At 45.5% G+C, this 21433-nt stretch overlaps 2 protein-coding genes across 3 annotated transcripts in view; both read left to right on the plus strand.

Moving 5' to 3' along the window:
• MORC3 (MORC family CW-type zinc finger 3) overlaps positions 1-11749 on the plus strand; it is a 52478-nt gene extending 40729 nt beyond the window's left edge. The window contains exons 11-17 of one of the 2 annotated variants that reach the window (XM_040980799.1): positions 1101-1223; positions 1322-1396; positions 2278-2323; positions 3887-4053; positions 6950-7838; positions 8968-9125; positions 10292-11749. In XM_040980799.1, coding sequence (XP_040836733.1) covers positions 1101-1223; positions 1322-1396; positions 2278-2323; positions 3887-4053; positions 6950-7838; positions 8968-9125; positions 10292-10445 — 1612 coding nt within the window. In that variant the 3' untranslated portion in view covers positions 10446-11749. Of the gene's footprint in view, positions 1-1100; positions 1224-1321; positions 1397-2277; positions 2324-3883; positions 4054-6949; positions 7839-8967; positions 9126-10291 lie in introns of both variants that reach the window. The other variant, XM_040980798.1, reaches the window with a different exon arrangement.
• Positions 11750-20987: 9238 nt separating this feature from the next.
• CHAF1B (chromatin assembly factor 1 subunit B) overlaps positions 20988-21433 on the plus strand; it is a 31880-nt gene continuing 31434 nt past the window's right edge. The window contains exon 1 of the mRNA XM_040980800.1: positions 20988-21143. Coding sequence (XP_040836734.1) covers positions 21018-21143 — 126 coding nt within the window. The 5' untranslated portion in view covers positions 20988-21017. The remainder of the gene's footprint in view (positions 21144-21433) is intronic.

Raw genomic sequence — 21433 nt, forward strand, 5'->3', positions numbered from 1 at the left:
AGGCATGTTGCAGGTGTTTGGGGCAATGGTGAAGCCACTTCTTCGACATCCTTAGCCCATACAGCAGTCTAGTTGTGGTTCAGCTTTGCATCCAGCTTAGTGCTGGCACACTCCCTGGGAAGCAGCAGGGGTGGCTCAGGTACCTGTGCCCTTGCCACTCATCCTATGGACCACAGTGGTTCATGCATTCTGGCTTTGACCAGGACCAGACTTAAATGGCATTAGGGAAGTGAACCAGTGCATTAAAGATTTTTGTTTCTCTGACTTTCAAATAAGTAAAAATATGTTAAACAAAACAAAATTAAGGTAGATTAATCAAATACAAAATTAATATGCTGAAATTCTTGACAAGAATAATTTCTAACTTTTTTTGTGGTAGAGTGGTTTGTTGCGTCATATTCATAATAGATTTTACTGCACACTTGACTTGTACCTGATAACAAATAAATTTCTGGCCAAGGCTTTTGGAAACATTTTTAGGTTGTCATTATCACAAGTCATATGTAATAGTATACTGTTAAATAAAACATTTAAATCACCTTGCTGAAGTTTATCTATAAAGATAATCTGAAACAGTTCTTTTAAAAAGTACAAATTACTGTGCAATAAACTTTTTTATGTTATGGAATTTTCAGGAAAGAAATTAAGTACCATTCATTTTTTGGTAGGAACAATGAAGACTAGCATTTTTATTTTTAAAAAATACTTATTTTGAAGACAAACTTTAGAGAGAAAGGAGAGCTTGCTAGAAAGTCTTGCATTTTCTGATTCTGTTGCCAAATGGCCGCAGTGGCCAGAACAGTGCTGGTCTAAAGCAGAGAGCTGGGATCGTCTTCCTGGTCTCCCACACAGGTGCAAGGTCCCAAGGCTTTGTCCTGTCTTAGACTAATGTCCCAGGCCATAAGCGGGGAGCTGGATTGGACGTGAAGCAGATGGGATATGAACTGATGCCCGTAAAGGGATGCCCGTACCACATGCTGGAGGACTAGCTTGTAGCACCATCACACTGGTTCCACAATGATAAAAACTTAATGAGGTATTTGTCTCCATTTTTTTAATGCTTATGTTTTGTTTTGTTTTATTTTGTTTTTATAATAAAGGAAACGTCCTGATCAGACATGGGTTCAGTGTGATTCCTGTCTAAAGTGGCGAAAATTACCAGATGGGATAGATCAACTTCCAGAAAAATGGTATTGCTCCAATAACCCTGACCCGCAGTTCAGGTACCATATAGTTGGTAGTACCCTGCAGACACTGTACTATTTAAGAGTATTGAATAGGCACTGGTGACGTGTTATTGCCATGTGGTTTTTCTGACCAGAAATTGTGAAGTTCCAGAAGAACCTGAAGATGAGGATCTGGTGCATCCCACCTACGAAAAGACCTACAAAAAGAGGTGAGTGTGCTATCCCCATGTGGTGGGAGGCAGTGGGTGTCTGCAGCCCTGGCTGCTGGAATAACGGGAAAAGGTACAGCTGTGGAGGACAGAATAGCAAGTTAGTGTGGGCTGCTGCTGCTCAGTCAGCTCTTTGTTGGTGTACTCTTTGTAAAATCGTCTGCAGAAGAGAATCTATGTTTTGACTGATACGCAGGTGAATGAATTCTAAGTAAATACTCCTCTTACAAGTTTATAGTCAGTAGAGAAGGTGAGATGAGTTCCCTAACAGTGTGTAGAAGATACAATGTAGTCATGTAGGGAGGCGCCCAAGCAAAGAGGGCTTCTGCCAGGGGAAAAATGGGTCAGGGGCTTCAGGAAGACAGACCTTGTCCTTGTGGGTCTGGGCAAATGCTCAAGGTTAGCAGGTGTAGGGAACCGTGCCTTTTGTCAGCCTCAGAGCTGAGTATGTGAGAGGAAGAATGGGAATGGGATGAGATAGGCTGCGTAGGGATAGTCAGCCAGGGGAACACACTGAGAACATGTTCGTGACATTTCCAGTGGCTTTGGTTATTGTGCACCATTCCTTCATTAAATCCAACAGCAGTATTGAAAGCGAAGAAACCAGTTGGATAGCTGTGTGATGTTCCAATTCAGAAGTCTGCCACTCATGGCTTTGAGACAGAAAGCTCTAGTTCAGTCCTAGGATGTTAATTGAGATAAAAGGGGATTACAAATTCTCCTGCATAGAAATAACAGCTGGCTACTGGCTATAATGATATTGAAGCTTACTTCAATAAGAAATCTAAGTAATTTGATATAGTGATCTGGCAGGTATGTCATTGGGACATGGGTTTCCGAAATAATAATCAGCAATGTAATTTTTTTTTCCCCCCTTAAAGCAACAAGGAAAAGTTCAGGATCAGGCAACCAGAATTAATTTCTCGGGTAAGCCTTGCAGTTTATAGATGTATCATGGTATTTAACTAATACTGATGTAATGCTAGGACTTGCATGCTGTAGTTCACCTTCTCCCCGACTCCTGCTCCTCACTGGCCTTTCCAACCCTTGCTTCCTAACCCTGCAGTCTCAGACTGCTTGCTGGTGTTGTTTAGTTAGGCAGCTTCTGAGGAGAGGCACGCACTCTGCTAAGGATCTTACTGTAGGGCAGTGAAGGGGAAAAGTCACAACAGCACGGCATGCCTGGAGCCCTTTTCTGTGCTAACCGAACGCACACCACAAGGTGTTTCATTCGCTCTGTGAACTCTGCTGCCTGGCCTTCCCATTTCTTTTTTTTTTTTTTTTTCTTGTTTTTAAACATTTATTTGTCAGAAGGAATCATTGCAGAAACAGAAAAAGAGAGGGAGAGAGAAAGAGATTGCCTGCTGGGTCACTTCCCAAATGGCCGCAGTGGCCAGGGCCAAAACCAGAAACCTTGTCTGCGTTTCCCATATGGGTCAGGGGCCTAAGGACTTGGGTCATCCTCTGTGGTTTTCCCAGGCCATTAACAGGGAGCTGGATTTGAAGTGGAGCAGCTGGGATTCAAACTGGCACCTGTATGGGATACTAGAAACCCGCGTGGCGGCCTTACCCACTGTGCCAGTGCCAGGCAGCCATTTCTCAGCCAGAGTTCAGTGTTAAGAGCCTTGGCGGGGAGTGAGTCTGAGTAGGTGGTTTACCTCTCGTTCTGCTCTGCTGCGCTTTTTAGGTTTGCTTACGATTACAATTCTCCAGTTCTTCTTTGCTTGTTTGTTTTTTGCTTTTTAAAGATTGATTAATCCATTCATTTGAAAGGCAGAGTTACATAGAGAGAGAGAATAACAGAGTTCTTCCATCTGCTGCTTCACTCCAAGTGGCCTCAATGGCCAGAGCTGAGCCCATCCAAAGCCAGGAACCAGAAGCTTCTGGATGTCCCCACGTGTGTGCATGAGTCCAAGTCCCTGGGCTGTCCTCTGCTGCTTTCCCAACCAAATGTTTTTTACTATGATGCTAAGGATTTGAGAGGAGAACCAGAAAGGAAGGGGGAAAGAACAGTGCACTTTCTTTTTTCTTTCTTTTTTTTTAACTTTTGAATTTTGTGGTGAGTGCACTTTCTTTGTTTTATGTTCCCTTCCCCCAAAGGCAGTGTGTTTATGATTGTCTTTATTTTCTCTTAAAAAGTGAGTCCTTAGGCCTCTTAAGTTATGCAGTAAAGGGTCACCTGGAATAAATCTTTCTGCTTCCAGTTTTTTGGCCACGTAAGTCTGTGGCATAGTCTTTATGGTTTTATTTTGTTCATACAGTTTCAAATGTAACATTAATCGTAACTGGCTTGTAGACTGGATGTGTCTCCTTGCTCTGTTGGAATCCGTGGTGTGACGCGTTCAGGATAGTTCTGGATGCCGTGTGTGTGGCTCGGTGCTGCTCTGGCTCGTTGCCCGGATGGCACTCAAAGGGGAGAGGCAGAGCATACCTGGGACGTCACAGTCAAATGATTCCTTTCAAATTTTGTCTTCCTCCCACTCCCAGCAGATTAATACTGAACTGCTATTTCGGACACCCCCCACTTCAAGTCGAAGCTTTTCTCCTGCAAAGGAAAGTGTTCCAAGGGGACATCTTTCAGAGGCAACAAATCCTTACACAACACGGCTCATAAATAATCATCGTGTCTCACCCCTGTCTGACCCGGAGAGCAGCAGGTCAGCGGCTAAGATATGTTTTCTCTATGGGCAATGTGAAATACCATTCTGCTTGACCTGCAGGGTGTAAGGAAGTTCTGGGAACTGGTAATGACAATTTGTTTGCTTTTATCATCAAAATTTTTCACTAACACGTGTGTGTCACTTTTTAAAAGAAATTGCTGAGGATACTCATTATGGAGGTATTTGATCAAATTGTATCTCTCATATGTGTATGAAAATTCTTGGTTTTCAAATGAGCATATCTATTTTTTTTAAAAGATTTATTTTATCTTTATTGCAAAGGTGGATATACAGAGCAGGAGAGATAGAGAGGAAGATCTTCCATCTGATGATTCACTCCTCAAGTGACCGCAACAACTGGAGCTGAGCCAATCTGAAGCCAGGAGCAAGGAGCTCTTCTGGGTCTGCCACGTGGTTGCAGGGTCCCAAAGCTTTGGACTGTCCTTGACTGCTTTCCCAGGCCACAGGCAGGGAGCTGGATGGGAAGCAGGGCAGTCGGGGTTAGAACCGTCAACCATATGGGTTTCTAACACATGCAGGACAAAGACTTTAACCACTAAGCTATCGCACCAGGCCCAAGATGAGCATATCTAAATAGAGAAAACCTGAAGCATTAACGCAGCACCCTGCACTGTGTCAGACGGGATGGCACAGCACCCTGCACCCTGAGAGGGGATGGCACTGCATGCGTAGCTGCATCAAGTAGCATAATCAGGGACAGCTTCATGATGAGTGGTCATCATTTTTTTTTAAGTAAATAGATTTTTTTTTTAATTTGTATGTTTGAATTAAAGGGTGAGAGATTTCCCACTCGCTGGCTGATCCCCCAAAGGCACTCACAGAGGAGGCCGCTGTCTGCAACACTGGCCCCACATGGATCTTACAGTTGTAGTGGGTGTGTCTCATCTGGGTGGTGGTAGCATGAACACAGGTGGAGCGAAACTAAAGGTGTGTGCTCTTGGGGTGATCAGCAGACCGTGTGACTGCGTGTGTGACAACACCTGACGTCTTGCTGAAAGGGGAACCTTAGTCTGAGACGGACTTTCTCGAAGGTTATGTTGATCATCCAGTGTCCCGATCATTGAGCTGGAAAGTAGCAGATGATGCTGATGCCCAAGTTTTTGGGCTCCTGCCCTCTGTGTGGGAGCCTGAAGTTGAATTGCTCGTGCCTGGTCCCCAGACCTGGCCATTGTGAGCATTTAGGGGGAGAACCAAATAGATCTCTGCCTTACACACACACACAGTTTGCCTTTCAAATAAATATAAATAAATGTTTAAACGTTTCCTGCCACTGGGGCTGGTGCTGGGCATAGTGCATTAATCTACTTTCTTGTAGTGTGCTAGCATCCCATGCAGATCCAGTTCATCTCCAGGCTGTACCAAGTCCAATCTAACTCCCTGCGGATGCAGTTGGGAAAGCAGCAAAAGATGACATAGCTACTTAGGCCCCTGCATTCATGTGGGAGACCTGGAGAAAGCTCTTGGCTCTGGCCTGGCTCTGGCCTGGCTTAGCCCTGGCGTTTGCTGCCATTTGGGGAGTCAACCAGCAGATTAAAAAAAGAAGAAAAATCCCCCCTGTCACTGCACTCTGCCTTTCAAATCAATGAAATAAATAAGATTAACTGCCATGGACCAGCATGATGACATAGCAAACTGTCTCCCCTGTGGTGCCAGCATCCCCTATGGTCGCCATTGTGTAAGTAAGGGGCTTGCGAAATCAGGAGGAATAGAAAACAAGAAAAAGTTCAGGTTCACTATGTACAGGGCAGAGTATCCGGGAGAGCTGTTCCAAGGCAAATCAAAATGAAGGAGAAACCATAGGTTATCTACAAAAGACCAGGAATCGGAGGGTTAAGATTTTAAGAAAATCATTTCCAGCCTGTATATCTGGCGTGAATGGAATAAGAAACAGTTCATCGTATGAACTGTTATACCCCAAATGTCTTTTCCTGTCAGAGGGTGCATGAGATGGATAAGCCTGTGAAAGAGGGGCGTCTTTGCTGAGATCCACATTGCATCCCAAACACCAAATAAGCATAACTCTGCTTCCAAATTCGTTGGTAAAACTGCATAAGAAAATGAGGTGATTGCTGTTTTTTAATTCAGAGAAAATTGTCTCATGTGACAAGGATGGGAATTGTTGGTCTGCTTTATGGCTTGCCTTTGATCATTCAGTGTTGCTCAAAATTAGGATGGGCAAATGGATATGACCATGCCATTCCTTGACCTCAAGACCTCAAGAAGAGGCTCCTGTTTTGGAAATGTATCGTGGAAATGCTGGGAGAATGTCATATGAAGAGATGCTTGGCAGGGGGTAGTACGTACATCTAACTCTTCAAAGAGATCTCAGTGGTTGGCTGTGTCTATATCTGTAAAGAGACAGTGGGGTGCTGGTGTTGTGCCCTGCAGTTTAATGCCACCAGCTGCAGTGCCTGCATACCCTGTGGGCAGCGGTACATGTCCTCGCTGCTCCGTTTCTGATCCAACTGGGAAAATTGGCAGAAGATGGCATAAGTGCTTGGGTCCCTGCCTCACACAGGAGAGGCCCCAGGTACAGCTCCTGGTTCCTAGCTTCAGCCTGGCCCAGTGATGCCCATTGTGGTCATCTGGGGAGTGACCCAACGGAAGGAAAATCTGTCTCCCTCTCTGTAACTCTGACTTTCAAAATAAATAAATCTTTTTTGAAAAGACAGTAATCTGCACTTTGTTAAATTAGTGGTCTGTACCATGCAAAGTATTGTTTTAAATATTTTGAATAAATGGACATGTCTTAGAATTAAAGATAGTTGAGAAAGTGACATGAGCTGTGCCTTTGCTTTAGATCAGTTCCTTCAAGGCCATCTATTTCGTCCCTATTTTTATGTTTATATTTTAAACACAATTCTTTTTCCAGCTTGAAACGAAAACTTCCAGTTCGCTCATCAATTTTGAATGTTAAGAGTCGACGATTGAGTAATCCAGTATTTGAAAATTCAGCTCGTAAAGATGATGATGATGAAGATGTCATCATTTTAGAAGAAAACAGTACGCCGAAACCTGCAGTGGACCACGATGTTGAGGTGAAGTCAGAACAGAGCCGTGTGGAAGAAAGGGCTGTGGAAGTGCATCTCGTGGGTAGCACTGAACCTTGTGGCCTGACCAGTTTGGCCAGCACCTCGGCGTCCAGATGTGATCAGGGAACTGCTGCAGCCACTCAGACCGAAGTCCCAAGCTTAGTGGTGAAAAAGGAAGAAAGTGTTGAACATGAGATAAGTGTCACCGGTGACGCAGTGGCACTGCCCTCCTGTGCAGAAGCTGAAGCCAGTGGACAGGAGACGCAGGAAGCTTTGGATAAGCCGCCAGACGACACCGGCTGCCAGTTGCATGAATTGAGAAATGAACTGCTGCTAGTCTCTCAAGAAAAAGAGAATTACAAAAGTCAGTGTCAAGTGTTTACTGACCAAATCAAAGTGTTACAACAGAAGATACTAGAACTGAGTGACAAGTGTGTGAAGAAGGAAACTTGTCATCAGTCTACTGAAACGGATGCTGTATTTTTAGTTGAAAGTATTAATGGCAAATCTGAAAGTCCAGACCATATAGTATCTCAGTATCAGCAAGCTTTGGAAGAAATAGAAAGGCTGAAAAAACAGTATAGTGCTTTGCAACATGTCAAGACTGAATGCAGCCACTGTTCCAATAGTGAGAGTAAAAGTGAAATGGATGAAATGGCTGTGCAGCTTGACGATGTGTTTAGACAGCTGGACAAATGCAGTGTTGAGCGAGATCGCTTTAAAAGTGAGGTGAGTTCTGCCATCTGTCCATTCCAGCTTGAAAGAATGACCAGTTCCTAGGCTGTAGTTGCTGCCGTGGTCTACTCATTAAGCATCTGATATTCCGCCGGGTCTCCTCGGGGGCGTGTGTAAAGGTGTATTTGGATTGGAGTGTTTTGAGGAGATGTGCACTGCTAGAAGATAATGGGTGGTGGTCAGGTACAGTGCATGTCCTGTAGTACACAGAACGTTGTTGGACAGTGACACAGCCCCTGAACTTTGCATCTTCACCGTCGTCCTGACAGGTAAATGGTGGTATCATTTGATGGAGCTGCCCTGCCAACAGCTGGACCTCCACCTGCTCCCCTGCTCTGGCTCCGCCCCCCACCCAGGTTCACCTGCAGCCAATGTTGCCCGGAGGCCCCAAGGGGTTGGCACACAGCTATACATAGTGCCAACAGCCTGGGGGGCCTGAAACGGCTTGTAAGCCCAGGGTTAAGATTGATTGCTGGTGACCCTGATACCTCATGTCCGGTAACAGCTTCATGGTCTTCAGGGACACTCCGCCTGCAGTTGGGGTCTCAGATAGCTCTCTCCTGGAGGGACCACCATGTCCCTCCTTGTTGGAAGCTGCAGCAGGAAAGACAGGAGTTTGGCTCCTGGAAGATGCTGCGGGGATTTAATTCCTGGGAAATGTAGTCTGTTCTACTGAGAAAGAGTGTTCAGGAGACAAGTGTAACCTCTGCATCTGTTGTCACTTCAGACTCGGGGAGCTGCGCTTTTACCTCGGGTTTGAAAGCATTTCTGTGCTGAGAAGCCTTTGGAAACCACAGTAAGACGCTGAGCTGCTTGAGTGCTGTGGGAGACATGCGTGTCAGTTGCATTGACACGACCTAGGTGTTAGTGTGTAGCTTCTCAATTCTAGATTCCAGGTGTTTCTGGTGTAGTGGTTATTAGTATTTTGATTTCTCCAAAGTAAGCATATACCTAACATTCAGACCAAACATGAAACTTTTTTTTGGTAGAAGTTTTTTGGGGCTGAGTGTGTTTAATGTGATAATCAGTATTTTTTTCAAGCTGGTTCTCTACATTTCTAAATTTAAATTTGTACTTTGATAGTGTTGTGAAATATTAGTTACAAAATTTATATTTTTAACAGGTTGAATTATTGGAAATGGAAAAGTCACAAATTCGTTCACAGTGTGAACAACTCAAAGCTGAAATTGAACAGTTAAAATCTACAAATCAACACACGGGAGCAGATGTTTCAACTTCAAGCAACATTGAAGAGGCTGTCAATTACACGGATGGGGAAAGGTAATTGTAAATGAGGCTTTTTGCTGGGATTGCTCTTACGGTAGCTTTATTTACTAGCACCCAACAGAGACTGTCCTGTGGAAAAAAATGTTATCCACTGTGGTTCCAAAAGAGAGATAAGAGGGAGTTTATCTTTTTTTACTTAAAGATTTATTTTTATTGCAAAGTCAGGTATACAGAGATTAGGAGAGACAGAGAGGAAAATCTTCTGTTGATTGACTCCCAACGTGGCCGTAAGAGCTGGAGCTGAGCCGATCCGAAGCCAGGAGCCCGGAACCTCTTCTGGGTCTCCCAAGCAGGTGCAGGGTCCCAAGGCCCCTTGGGCTGTCCTCGACTGCTTTCCCAGGCCACAGGAAGGAAACTGGATGGGAAGTGGGGCCACCGGGATTAGAACCAGCGCCCTATGGGACTTTAGCTGATAGGCCAATGTGCCGGGCCCGTGTTCATTTATTCTTAGAAAGTCACTAAGTTCTATAACTGTGATTTGCTAATGATGTTGATCAGTCTTGCACATAGGTGTAGGGACCCAAGGTCTTACTTTATGTTCCTCTGCTTCCTCACGTGCTTTAGCGGGGAGCTGAGTTGGAACTGGAGCAGCCAGGACAGAAACTGGTTCTCATATGGAGTGCCAGTACTGCAGGATGCAACTTAACTGACTGTGCCACACGCTAGTCCCTTGACAAGTGTTTTTGAAAATGAGACCCACAAGCTCACTTGGCTGTGGAACCTTTTTCCGTCCTCATATGACTGAATTGTCTCATAGCACATGCTTTAGGGTCTGTTTTATTTAATTTAATGGGAAGCTGAAATTCAAACACTTGCATATTTTTAGACTAGTGTTCTGTGTAGCATGTTCATGACTGTTTTCCAGGTCAGAGCAGTACTTTAAATTGGTAACAGCATCTTCCAATTTATGATTTTTTTTTTGGTCTGTTTCGTATCAGTTAATTAGTAGCTTGTTAGGAACCACTCTGCTGATAGTTTTATGAAATGTTGCTATGCTTGGATTTAGACTAGGATCCAGCAGATAAAAAGAACTGTTAACTACATCCAGCTCCCTAGGGAAGCTTTGCTTTTTATTTTGTGGATGTTCATGTTTCCCTGTAAGCTCTGTGTGACTCTAGGCTGCACTGCCGGGTCCCTAATGAGTGACTGTGCATTTGCAGCCTCAAGCTGCGGTCTCTGCGCGTGAACGTGGGCCAGCTGCTGGCTATGATCGTGCCTGACCTCGACCTGCAGCAAGTCAATTACGACGTCGACGTGGTGGATGAGATTCTAGGGCAGGTGGTCGAACAAATGAGCGAGATCAGTAGTACTTAAAAGTATAATTTACGTGATGTAATAAAAGTATTTCCTGAATGCTTTTGGTTGTACAGCTTTCAAAATATAAAATGTTGTTTTTTAGCTATGATGGGTAACAGACTGAAGACCATAGTCATTACTGTATTCTATGCACCTGAATGTGGTCACACACTGTGGACACATCATGCTTTCTGAGACTCAAAGAGCTGTTGGTATGGAGTGGCTGAATAGCTAAACTCTTGATTCTGTTTTAATGTAAATATTTGTAATTAAGTCAGCACATATTTTTTTACTGCCCTAAAGTACTTAATTGTTTTTCACCAAGAGCTTTCCCAGTTGCCTCTAAGCTTTGTGCAATTTTTCTGGTTCCCCAGAGTGTATTTTTCTCTGAACTAAGGGCTGTGCCATAAATACAAATGAAAATGTTAGGTTTGCTTTTCTTACAAAGGAACTTATGTGGGGTTTTTAAATAATAGAACTCCTGATAAGACTCTGGGTATACACAAATGAGCATTAATTCATTTTTTTTCTATAAATTCTTATCTTCTGAAATCTTTTATTCAAGAAAATAAGGTAAGTGAGAAGTGACTCCATTTTGCCAGGATTTTTCTTGTGCTCGGATTGCTAATCATGATTAAACACAAAGTGTTTTTGTAGAACAAAGAAATGATCTTTAGTATATAAAAAGTATTGAAAATATTAAATGACTACAAGTTTACTTTGAAGCCCATTTTTGGCTGTGTAGTCAGCATGAAGTGGGCATGATAATTATTAAATATTTCTTTTTGTGAAATTTCCTGTACAGCCTTTTGTAGGATACCACAGGTTAAAGCGAGTTGAGGAAGACTGTCTTTCTCCAGCAGAACTACATACCTTTTATTATATTACAGACTGAAGTGTTGTATTTCCTGGCGTTCAGGAGCAACTGCCTAGGATGTAGTATTACATGCTATAAATATTATGCTTTATTGGTTTCCATGTTTTGTGCAATTTTATTGAGTATAAAAGTGTATATATAATTAAGAATTGTATTTTCCACAGCTAAAATGTACATTATTTTTCCCAAAGTTTTATTGTTGCTATTTATTTTTACTTTTGTTACTGGACATTCATATGTATCATTTGTATGTGTGCTTAATTAAATCTCATCTACAGTTAAATTTTTAATGTACATTAAAAGCAAATAAATGAAGATTGTTTTTATTTGCTTGATAAAGTAATTGAAAGTGTATTTTTGGTATGAAGCTGGTTTTCTGTCTCAATTACAACTTCCCAGATTTTAAGATATCTTGTAAAAAAAAATAAAAATATATGGTGGCTAACTGTTTAGGTATTACTTTTAAATAATTTAATGCTAAGTTAAAAATATTTTGAAAGTGCAAGTCTGTCGGGTAAGCCCTGAGGAGGAGTTCATTTCATTGTGTGGATGATGTGCTACATTTTGAAGACTAGGCCAGTCGTCCTGAGACCAGCGTCCTCTGGGGAGAGAGATGGCCTGGCACGGTGTGTGTTGCTGTGCAAGAAGTCCTCCCCCGCAGAAGGCAGCCGTGCCTAGATGAGAGTGGCTGTTTAAGTTTTATAACTTTTTGGGGAGGTGGTTGATTGTTTTCTCCTTCATCTTGGTCAGCTGCTATATTCACAGGAACAGTATTTGATGTGACTGGGAAAATCAGTCCTGGGAATTGTAAGGGAAACTAGAAATAATTACGTATTTTTCACCTTTTTTGGTATGCTATTACCAAGAAATGTGACGTTGAAAGTATAACAAGCAAGAACTTTTTCAGAACATCGTGAGCTTTTCAGCCAACTGGCTGTTGTTTGCCATTTACTCTTTTAAAGTAAAATATGAGGAACTACACCAAAACAGTCTTCCCCTCCTTGTGCTTGCTGTGATCAACGAGGACTGCAAGGTCAGGGAAAGTTGGGTGACCGCGGTGGGAGCAGCGTCTCGCACCTCTTTGTCCTTTGGGGTTTCAGATTTCCAGTGATGGCCAGTGTTGCTGGAAACACTGCCTGGGGTCTCAGGTACTGGATTCTTGCTTGGCACACGGCCCTTTTGAACTTGGGTCATACTGATCATTTAAGAGTCATTTACGTGATCTGTCCAGGTGGTACTAAGCACTGGCTGCATGTTAGGAGCATCTGGAATGCTTTCAGAATTCCCACGGTGAAGCCGTACCCCGCATACTGAAGTTCAAATGTTTGGGGGTTGGGCTCAGGGACCAGCGTGTCCTAAAGGCATCTCAGGTTCATGCCACAGTACTGTACTGCCAGAGGCCAGCTCCAGCCGAGTTCAGAACTCGAGAAGGGTGTATGAAATAGGCGTAGAGAGAAAAGAAACAGACCACTACAGTTTCAGAATCATAATGGACAATGCAAGGAAGCAGTCACAAACTCTGGCTCAGGCCTTTTACCTCATGGTGCTGATCCACCTGACCACAGAGTGCGGGCCCAGAGCAGTACAATTACAAAGTTTTCTTTAGGGGCAGTTTGACACAGCTTCAAAGGGGGGCACAATTCACAACCGGTGAGTGAGGAAGGATTTCACATTCCTTATCTCGGCTTGGCAGCCCCTGCCTGCTCTCCTCAGGTCTGGGCTCTAACCTTGGTGCCACCTGTGACAACCAGACCCCTGCCTTGAATTACCTATGGGAAATAAGGCTGGGGCCTTGGTTTACAGGGATTGCTTCAGTTGGCACTAAAGCTCATGCTGGCCATTAGGCCTGCAGGGTCACACAGTTTGTTGGCCAAGCAAGCAAAGCAGAAGTTATAAAGGCAAAAAGAATTGCAATTAGCAACGAGCCATGTTTACTCCGTTTTTATTTCAACTCTACAATGGACAAGTGGGTGCTTCCAAAGATAATTCCGCAGATTGTTTCACTTTAAGGTAGGGCATTATCCGTTCTGACGTTGTAACGTTGCTGCCAGGAATTTCTCAGTAGACAACCTATATTAATCAGTAATACACTCCTACCACAATTCTCATTCTATAGCTTATCAGAGGAGAAAATATATCACAGAGGGGAAAAGATAAAGATCAGAAACAGAAAAAATACAAACATGAATTCCCACTACAACTACAATAACCCTAAGTTAGTTTGAAAGCATGTATTACAGACATTTCTTGAGCTCTTCCAGCCAAAGGGCCGTAAGAGCAACTGAGACAGCATACATTATTAAAGGCCCATTCACCAAGAGGTCGTCAGCAACATTAACTCCCAAGCTCACACTGGATGTAAAAGCCATCTCGCAGGGACAAACAATGCCTCAACAGATTACAGAATTCTTAGCAGGGTGGTCAGGTGTCCTTGCAAAGGGAGGTAGAACCGTGTTCAGGTGGTTGTAGAGACATCTGCCAGTCCTGCCGTGCAGCGGGAAGCTCCCCCGGGCCCTGCCAAACGGGAGCTGTTCTCCTCACACCTTCCTGTCGTCCACACCTACTGTACAGCTGAAAACTGTTCATCTGTGCGTTCTGCTGTAGAATATCTTAACAAATGTTGAATCCCAGTAGTTCATGGAGCAAACTCAGGCTCTCAGCATGGCTGCTGTTGATGCTGGGGCAAGCTGGAGGGTTCCCCAGTTGGAAGAGCAGATGGAACTGGATGGGATAAAGGTCAAAGACTTGCCCCTTCGCCGAGAGGTGACCACTGCTGGCTTCTGTGTGTTCTTCCTGCAGCTGCTGACTGTGCAGCTACACACCTTAATATATATGCATTGAATGTATATCAAGTTATTTCAGTATATGCAAAGGTATTGTACCATACGATTGGTAATGTTTTTCATAACATTTTATTGAAAAACTTCAGAAATGTTTTATGATATGAGTAAGCTCTTAATGTTCATTTTGCTATTTCTCATCCTTTCATATTCTAGGAATTACTATTGTGAAAATTATTAAATGCAAACCGTACGTAATTTCTCAGGTGTATCCAGAGTGTATCTGCAGTGAATGGAAGAGTGAATGCCGAGTTCCTTTTAATAAAGGTTGTCATCCAAAATGGAAGGAATTTATAATCACAGGATATATGAGTAATAATTATATGAGATCTTGGCTTCATGAATTTTAAAATGTGAAAAAAATGGGTGCTATTTTCATCTCATTAAACATTTTCTTATGCCTTTTTGATCATTTTCCTAATCTTTTTCTATTGGGTTCTTTGTCTAGTTACTATAAAGAAGCTAAAAGTATGTTGGTGTGGCCTCTCATACCAGACCAACAGCTAGGAAATCCACAGTAGGTTAAATATTACTGCCTTCTAAATAGACTCACTGGGGGGAGTGAGTCCCTGGGGCTTGAGACCTAATATTCCGTGTTTCGGATATTTGGGCACAGTTTCAAGGAATGCCATTAAAAAAAATGCATGCATTAGTGTAGTAGACAGTGTGCTGCTTTCTAGAATGAAATGTGCTCATCACAAGGTTAATATTAGAAAGTGATATCCACAGGAAACAGTCTTGGTAAATTTAAATACAAAGGAAATTGTTAAATAGTGTAATCATAGAATGAGAATTAACCATTACAGAATTGGAGTGCTAACTGCAACTTAATTTTCTTCATTAGCATTCTAAGCAGAAATTGTGAGTAAATGTGGTTTCCTACCAAACAAGCATACAAGTTTCTTTTACTTGACAGACAGATTGACGGGGGGTCAGGGGAAGCAGGGAGAAGATCTTTTGTCCACTGGTTTGCTCCCCAAATGACCAGGTGTCCCTGGTGAGTGATAGGGGCCCAAGTCCATTCTCAGGGAGTAAACTGGGAATCAAGCGAGCAGGACTGGATGCTGGCATCACGTGTCCCACAGCCTTCACCACTTAGTGCTGGGAGAGTGCTTGCAGAGTAGTCAGCCATCTTGGAAACAAGATTCAGAGTAAGTTCAAACTTGACTCCAAATGACAGACTCAACTGGCTAAGGTTAAGGCAATGGCTTAAATGCCTCTGGTATATAAATATCCAGGATTGGCTCTGTCTTAATGAGGAAGTGAACAGTGTGTGATGACTTCAGAATACTCCAATCTTCCCAACCTACCCTTGTCTTACTAATAAATGATGTGAAAAGTTGTTGCTTCTGCTTGACCTGAACCAAGCCTGACTTAAAGTAATCTAGGCTTTGTAGTGCTTCTACTTACAATTTTATTTATCAGTGTAAATTATTTATACTTGCAAAATAGTATATAGGTATTTATGGGAAGAAATGTAAATACCAATTACCTGCAACTCAAAAAGGTGGGTATATAGACTGTGCTATCTATGCATTGTATGTTATTACTGTATTTTTAGAGGTGTTTATCCTGCATTGTGTGGCTGCTGCCTTACTCCCTTACTGGTTCAGTTTTTCCTGAAATAGATTTTTCACAGCGGCGGTTGAGGTACCGTCAGAGCACTGGCCCCAGGTTGCTGTCTAGCCTCAGAGCAGGTCCAGCCTAAGGGAGACACACAGGCTGTAGAATAGAATCTTGTGGTGAGTTTGCAAGCTAAGTGCTATGAGGTGGGTTGTTTTGCTTTGTTTTGTTTTTTCTTTTTAAAGATTTACTTTTATTAGGAAGGCAGATTTACAGAGAGAAAAGAGAAAGATCTTCCACCCCCTGATTCCTCAAGTGACTGCAACAGCCAGAGCTGAACAGATCCAAAGCCAGGAGCCAGCAGCTTGTGGATCCCACACAGATGCAGGGTCCTCAGGCTTTAGACCATCCTCTACTGCTTTCCCTGGCCACAGGCAGGGACCTGGATGGGAAGTGGAACAACCAGGACAGGAATTGGCACCCATATGGAATCCAGGCACATGCAAAACCAGGCCCATCATGCAGTGTGTGTGTGTGTGTTTGTAAATTTTACTCCTGGATTCCCAGTACTTATTCTTTAAAAAAAATTAAAGGTAGAGCGACAAAGACAGATGTTTCCATCTGCTCTTCCAAATGCCAGAGATAGTGGAGGCTGGACAAGGTCACAGCCAGGGGTCTGAAACTCTAGCTGATCTCCTGTGCAGGGACCCAGGTAATTCCCCCGTGATCTGCTGCCTCCCAGGGTGCATTAGCTGGAAGATGTATTAGCTGCAGAGTAACCCACTGCTCCCACCACACAAATACTCCTCAAGACCGGCTCAAATTGTTTTAGTCTGCACTCCATTTACTTAATGTATTATACTGGTGATTATTGCAAATATAAACTCATTTAAGAATTTAGGAAGGTGAGATGTTTTTAGCTGTTTTTTAAATGTCCATTTCTGTGGCGTTACTGAAGAATTCACATTGTTGCTCAGCCCTCATCTGTTTCCAGCACCTTTTCGTCATCCCAAACTGTTCCCATGATTAGTAACTCCCCATTTTCATCCTCAGCCCCTTGGTAACTTTTGCTTTCTGTCTAAATTTATTTTGATAACTTCAGGTAAGTCACCTCTTGTGTCTGGCTCATTTTACTCTGTATAATGTTTGTAAGTTTCCTCTAGGGGGTTGGTGTGACAGCAAGTTAAGCCAGTGCTTTGTGATGCCAGTATTGCCCAGTGGAGTGCGGTCTGAGTCCTGACTGCCACTCCCTCAAGTCATCTTCCTGCTGATGTGCTTGGGGAATAATGGTCCAGGTGCTTGGGACCATGTCACCCGTTTGGGAGACTGAGATGGAGTTTCTGGCTCGTGACATCAGACTGGCTCAGCCTTGGCTGCTGTTGCCATTTGGGAAGTGAATCAGCAAGTGGAAGATATCTTTCCATATGTCTACTTCAGAATTTCTTTTTAAGGCTGAATAATATTTCCATTGTATGTGTAGACCACATTTGTGTATCCATTCTTCTATGTTTCGTTTTCTGAGGACTCTCCAAACTTCCAAGGAAGCAGCATTGCTTTGTTGAGGTTTTCCTGTTAAGTGGCAGGAGTTATTAAAATAGATTGTGTGGGGCCTGGGGCGGTAGCTTAGTGGCTAAAATCTGCCTTGTATGTACTGGGGTCCCGTGTAGGCACCAGTTCATGTTCCGCCTGCTCTACTTCTTATCCAGCTCCCTGCTTGTGGCCTGGGAAAGCAGTGGAGGATGGCCCAAAACCTTGGGACCTTGCACCAGCGTGAGAGACCTAGAAGAAGCTCCAGGCTCCTGGCTTCTGATTGGCTCAGCTCCAGCCATTGTGGCCACTTGGGGAGTGAACCAGCATATGGGAGATCTTTCTCTGTCCTCTCCATTTTCAGACTTTTCAATAAAAAGATAGAAGCAGATGGATGGTGTGTTCTGTGTGCTAACTTAGGAAAAAAACTAGATATGGTGGATATTAGTACACCAGAAATGTTTTTGCAAGTATTTTCTCACACTTAGAGTGTGGTGTTTTTTAACAAGGTAGAGAGTGACTGCTTCCAACCGTTTGGTTCACTGGTTCATTCCCTGAATTCCAATGACAGCTCAGGGCCAGATCAAACCAGGGAATAGGGAATTCAATCCCGATGTCTCCCATGTGGGAGGCAGGACCCGAGTATGGGAACATCACGGTTACTTCCCAGAGTCTGTATGACACAAACCTGGGATCAGCACCCGAGGCATGATGAAGCCTGGTGCTCTGACGCGGTTCCGTGGCGCCCTAACTAGGGTTTTAATGAGCTTCAAAATGTCTTTTTCTTGATTTTTTTGTCTCCTGAAATACTTATTTTTGGGACAGAGCAATGGTATTGAAGAACCTGGATATTTCCTTTGCCTAATGTGCCATATACTGTATGGACACCTTGTGTCCTGGCTGCTCCACTTTGGTACAGCTCGCTGCAAGCAGCTTGGAAAAGCAGCGGAGCATGGCTCAAGGCTTTGGGCACTATCGCCCACAAAGGAAACCCAGAAGCTACAGGTTCCCACATTAGAGCAGTAGAGCTCTGGCTGGTGGAGCCATGGGTGGAAGATCCCTGCCTGTGGCCTGGAAAAGCAGTGGAGGGCTGCCCGAAGTCCTGGGACCCTGCACCCACATGGAGACCGGGAGAAGTTCCTGGCTTCTGGCTTTGGAATGGGTCAGCTCCGGCTGTTGGGGCTATTTCGGACATCAGACAGAAGATCTCTGTCTCTCCTCCTCTTTATATATCTGACTTTCCAATTTAAAAAAATCTTTAAACAAAAACAAAAAGCAGTGATCTTTCTTAGCGGAAACAGTTCTCAAGGTTGTGCTTAGGGCCATAAGTAAAGTGCAGTGTTGGGGCATCCAGATAGAATAACTAGTTGTGGGACATATTTAGTCCAACGTTTGTTAAGCAGACGTTTGGCACAGCCTGGGCCTCAGTCTACTCCTTCTTCATAATGCCACCAGGCAGGACTCCTCTCTGGGCCCTGGGGTTTTAACTAAGCAAGTCCATTTGCCTGTGCACAGTCCAAGAAGCTAACGTGTGTGCTTTAGCTCTTTCATGCACAGTTCAAAACCCTGGTAGTTTAGAGGAAGGTGGGCTGTGAATCAACATGTTTCAGAAATTTGGAGAAGCCACACTGGGACTCCACATGTTTCTTCAATACACAGCTAATTCCCAGACTTAAGCAAGGAACTTGGACAAGCACAAGCCCTGCCCTGGCACCCCCTCCCCATCCTCTGTATTCATGGGCCTGTGTGGAGCGGAGAGCTGTATCTTTAAGTCAGTCATCTGCTCTGAACTGTAGAGCCATTCCTAGCCACAATCCAAATCTAGCCATCAAAAAGCTGCAGCTCCATATTACACAGTCCTTGATCCCTGCAGGGTAAGGAACTGTAAGGAGCAGTCGCCCATTCCGGCAACGCGAGACTTTCATCCATGGGTCGCTCCACAAAATGTTAAGCATTTAAGAAGCCGTGTCCACTCTTTTCCCTCTAAAATGCCTGGGAAGGCACCTGCTCGGGTGATTCAGGTGTGTGTGCCCTGTGTCAAGCGGGGGCACACATCGTGAAGCGCTTCCTGGCCTTTTAGGAAACTGTACACAAAAGAGGTCGCGCTTAGAAACGTCGAAATTAGAGGGCCTGCCACGGGGTAGACGTGGGCTGCAGCGGTTAAGGCCACTTAAGGCATCCACATCTCAAGTGCAGGCCAGCTGAAAGGCAACAGCGGGCGGCTGAAGTACTTTCCAAGTCCTGGAGCTTTCAAATTCAAAGTGACCTGTGGGAAAACAGCGCGTAGCTCCTTTCAACTCTTGGCGCCTCATCGGTTTGTGTTTGCGTGGACTTCTTTGCTTTCAACTGCACGCCGCCCCTCCACCCCCGAGAATTTGCCCATTGTGGCCCTCGGCGGTCTTCAGAGCTGCCGTGTCGCCGTGAGTCCCATTAGAAGGGTCTTCCCTTCCTGCGCCCGTGAACCCGGGAGAGTGAGCCTGAGCCAGCTTTGCGCTCCACCAGGAAGCCAGCGTCAGCATCTGACGCACTCTCGGCAGTGCTCGCTCAGAATGCACCAGCAAGGCAGGAGAGGGCCGGAGCACCCAGCCGTTCCCCGCTGAGCGACGATCTGGTGGGAAGCCAAGCGCTCGGACGCCGCGGCCACGGTTCCGACCCTCTGGCTGATGGTGCTGGACCAGCCCTGGGGCCTGGGACGGGGGCGGGGCGCCGGAGGCCACACCCACGAGGGGGGCCGGACTCCCTGGGGACCCCGCCCACAGGGAGGCGGGGCCTGCGGCGCGCGGGAAACGGCGCGCTTGGCGGCAGGAGCGGTCGGCGCCGGTGAGCGGCCGCGTCCGTGAGGTACGGCTTTCCGGGTGCCCGTGTCCGGCTCCGCGGGTCCTCCGGGCCTGGTCCGGCCGGGACGAGAGACGCTGCCCAGGGCAGGGTAACGGGCGGCTGCGGCGCGGGCACATCCAGGGCGGCGTGCGGGAGGGCTCCGGGTACCGGCCCAGGCCCCGGCCCAGCGGCCTGCGGCCACCCCGGGCCCCTGGGGCGGAAGGTCCCCGCTCGCCCGCGGTCCGGATCCCCTCGCCCACGAGACCCTCTCCTCACGCAGGAGGCTCCCTCTTTGGGGGCGGGGGAAGGTGAGGACCCGGGGACCCTCCGCATTCCCTCAGGCCCCTGGGTGATTGATTTCGCTTCTCTGGGCGTGGCAGAAGGAAGCCTGGCCTCCAGGAAGCCTTTGAAATGGAGCTTTGAGGGGCTAATGTCAACTGGCTGTATCAACAGCCTTTGCCCAAAGTTGCTTGCATTCAGTCTGTTTTTTTTTTTTTTGTTAGGGTTCAAATTTATTTTTTATTTGAAAGGCAGAGGCAGATAGTGGACAGCTCTTACATCAGCTGGCAACAATAGCCTGGCCAGACCAAAGCCGGAACCCCCCTCCTGGGGTCTCCCCTCCTGGGTGGCGTTGGGACCCCCTCCTGGGGTCTCCCCTCCTGGGCGGCGTTGGGACCCCCTCCTGGGGTCTCCCCTCCTGGGTGGCGTTGGGCATCACCTGCGGCCTTCCGTCCCGGGATGCAGGGTAACGGCCCGCAGGCACCTGCGCTTTCTTGCACATTGTAACTGGTTGCGATTGTTCTGTCGCAGTTAGTGCTGGGTAAACCCTGGCTGCTAGAATACTGTTATTTATCACCAGTGTTAGTTTTTCTTTTTTTTTTTTTTTTTCAGCTTTCTTCTTTTGTCTTTAAAGGAGGAACATTGAGAGCATCACTCCGGGAATATTTTGCTTCAAGACTCGGGAGAATGAAAGTCATCACGTGTGAAATCGCCTGGCACAACAAGGAGCCCGTGTACAGCCTGGACTTCCAGCACGGCTCCTCGGGGAAGATCCACAGGCTCGCCTCGGCGGGCGTGGACACGGCCGTCAGGGTAAGGCCGGTGCACCAAGGCACACCGGGCGGGCGCTCCCCGAAGCAGCAGGCGGAACCCGCGTCGACTGTGTTGCTGCATGGCACACAGCCCTGAATGCCTGATGCTCAGGGACTCCAGTGACCAAGGGAAGCAGAAGTCTCTTGGTTCTTGGTTTTGTCCCGTGTCGTTGTGCTGGACGCCACCATGACAGGGTGGGCAGCAGCTAGCTCCAGAATGCAGTGACAGCGCAGCTGACATGCAATTGTTGGCCTCTTTATTTATTTTTTTTAAACATTTACTTTTATCAG

Source organism: Ochotona curzoniae, unplaced genomic scaffold (genome assembly GCF_017591425.1).
Source record: "Ochotona curzoniae isolate NIBS_2020 unplaced genomic scaffold, NIBS_Ocur_1.0 contig_3498, whole genome shotgun sequence".
Lineage (NCBI taxonomy): Eukaryota > Metazoa > Chordata > Mammalia > Lagomorpha > Ochotonidae > Ochotona > Ochotona curzoniae.